Source organism: Frankliniella occidentalis, unplaced genomic scaffold (assembly GCF_000697945.3).
Source record: "Frankliniella occidentalis isolate FOCC.00 unplaced genomic scaffold, Focc_3.1 Scaffold297, whole genome shotgun sequence".
In the NCBI taxonomy this organism is placed as follows: Eukaryota; Metazoa; Arthropoda; class Insecta; order Thysanoptera; family Thripidae; genus Frankliniella; species Frankliniella occidentalis.
In genome coordinates, this window is record NW_026267423.1 from 336,443 (window position 1) to 338,926 (window position 2,484).

The 2,484-nt window shown below is 59.9% G+C and overlaps 1 protein-coding gene across 1 annotated transcript; it reads left to right on the forward strand.

The window, feature by feature from the left end:
* Nucleotides 1-78: 78 nt before the first annotated feature.
* Nucleotides 79-720, forward strand: LOC127750962 (uncharacterized; the record flags this gene model as incomplete). Its single annotated transcript, XM_052273763.1, is given in 2 exon segments — nucleotides 79-308; nucleotides 618-720. Coding segments are annotated over 2 exon segments (218 nt in total), but the record flags the coding sequence as incomplete, so codon positions are not given.
* Nucleotides 721-2,484: the final 1,764 nt, after the last annotated feature.

Consider the following 2,484-nt stretch of genomic DNA (forward strand, 5'->3'; position numbering starts at 1 on the left):
CCACCCCACCCCGCCTTACCCCGCTCCGCCGCGGGCAGCTGCAGCTTCCGCAGCCCGCGGGCCGCGCTGCTGCTCCGCGGTGGGCGAGGCTTGCCGCCGGCCGAGGCGAGGGTGGGGCGCGCGGCGGGTTCATCTCGGCCAGTCGGCGCGCGGCTCGGTGCTCCGGAGCACGCACATCCAGTGCCTCCTCCACATGGACCACCAGGGCGGCGACGACGGCGCGCCCAAGAAGAAGAAGCAGGCGCGCGTGTACTACGGGCCGCCCGTCGAGCAGACCTACGTGGACGACGGCGACGACGACGATGACGGTACGGCCTGCGGCCTTGGCCCTGGTCGCCCGCGGAGGACTCGAGGAGGAGGCCCGCAAAACGGCTGAGGCCTTTCCAATTGTCGCCGACTTCCTAAAAGTGTTGTCACAGACTTTGGCGCGGTGTGTTATCACAGGCCCAATTGTGACGTTTGGAACTGCCTCCGCTAGAGTTTTTCGCGCCCATTCCCCTCATGAGGACGTTTATACAAACAGCGCACGTGTGACAAGTGTGTGTGTTGTGTTGGTCAACCTGCTTTCTCGTCGTAAAGTTGTATTTACACGGGTGTGTGCGCGCTGCTTGTTGCAGAGAACGGAAAGACGCCTACCATCGCAGAAAATGGAGTCATCAAGAAGAAATCGTGCATCGAGTTCATGTACAACAAAGTCTACCCAGATAGGAGTATCGAAACGTGAGTACACTCAAGTATAATTATCTTTTATTATTAGTATTACAACAAGGAGTAAATCGGCCTTAAGACCGACCGGATATGACTTAAATAACCAGCCCAAAACCCATCCGGTTACATATTTTTCAAGTAAAAGATTAATGGGAACATGAATTGAGATCTTCCTGGGCCTGCGGCCCGGCTGCGCTCGCCCCGCCCCTCTCGCCACCCCGCTATTGTCTGAGACAGACAGTGCACGCGCCCAGGAGGCCCAGGACTGAGCCGCGCTGCCCGGTTCGTCGATTGGATGATTAGCTCAAATTTAGCCGCGCCCTCCACCCCGCCCCGCGCCCGCTGTCCAGGAGCAGCCCTGCCCTGCCTTTTCCATGCGCGGCCACAACCCGCGCGAAACACGCTGTGCGCGCCGTTTTTATATTAAGCGTTGGTAATGCCGAAAAGAAAAAGCGCATCTATTCGAGATTTTGCATAGCAGAAAAGGGGTTGGTCGAAAGAGCTGTTTGTAATGTATACCAACGGACTTGTATGTTCACCGGGGTGGTGGACGGCTACAGCGCCTGGTCTAGCTCAAGCGCCGAGTCCGACCCAGATGAAAATAGGCGAGTAAACAATTAAGTGTCTCATATGTGTCCACTGTGTACACTCACCCAGTGACAATCTCGGTTACCGCGCAGACACCCGCATCCACCTTCACATGTGTCCGTGTTTCTATGTCGCACCCCGGTGTGAGATCAAGGATTATTTTCTGGGCAGCGTCAGCTGGTCAAAACACATAATAGTGAACTGTCCACGACAAGACTGGTTTGGGATATCATTTTTTTCCGCCGTCAGAACGAAGCATTTGAAGGGGAGCTTAGCATGGTTTAATTAGATGAGGTAACAAAGATAAACAAAAGCGTGATCGACGTGGACGAATCGAGGCGGGGGCAGCTCCGGTAGCCAGCCGAGCCGACTGCAGCGCCGCGCATCCAGGACTCGAACTCGTGGTAGCCGAATGTGACGCCGCCGCCCGCCCGAGCGCCCCGAGCGCCGACCCGAAGGCCCCCGGGAGCCCCCCGGTGGCGCCAGCCCAGCCGTGTCCAGCTGGGTCCCCCCCGGCCGGACCGGCCTGGGAGTGCACGGTATACGGTACACGCTCGGGTCGGCAGGTAGTCGGGTTGACACGGCCCAGCGAGAGGATGCGGATGCCATGCGAGGCGTAGGCGCGGCCGTGTGGCAGCAGCACCCGCACCTCCCGTCAGTGTCGCTGTCGCCCTCCTCCCGGCGCGAGCAGCGCGACGATTCGCGGAGCCGGTACCCGTGGGCCCGTGGGGCGCGTCCGTCGCGTAGGGTCATCGAGTGCGCGAGGCTGTCCTCCACCGGGTACCCGTTGGTCGCGCCGCTGACCCCCGCTCCGCGCCGACATCGCGGTCCTCCTCCCGTCGGTGGAGTGCGGGAGCCCCGAGCCCACGCCGGCGCCGGGGCGCCAGCCGTCGTCGTCCGCGTCCGCGCGGGAGGAGCGCGCCGGAGTAGACGTGTAGTGGTCCCGGTGGAGCCTGCGGCCGACGAGCCGTACCCTGAGAATGCTCGAGAAGTACGTGTCGACCTCCTGGTGCTCCACTCTCACGCTGTGTTTTCTATATGTTTGTGGGCAGTCATGCAGTAGTGTGTGTGTGTGTGTGTGTGTGTGTGTGTGTACGTGTTATACGTTTAGGCAGAGATTGTGTTTTTTTTGGAGAGCAAGAGAGAGAGAGAGAGAGAGAGAGAGAGAGAGAGAGAGAGAGAGAGAGA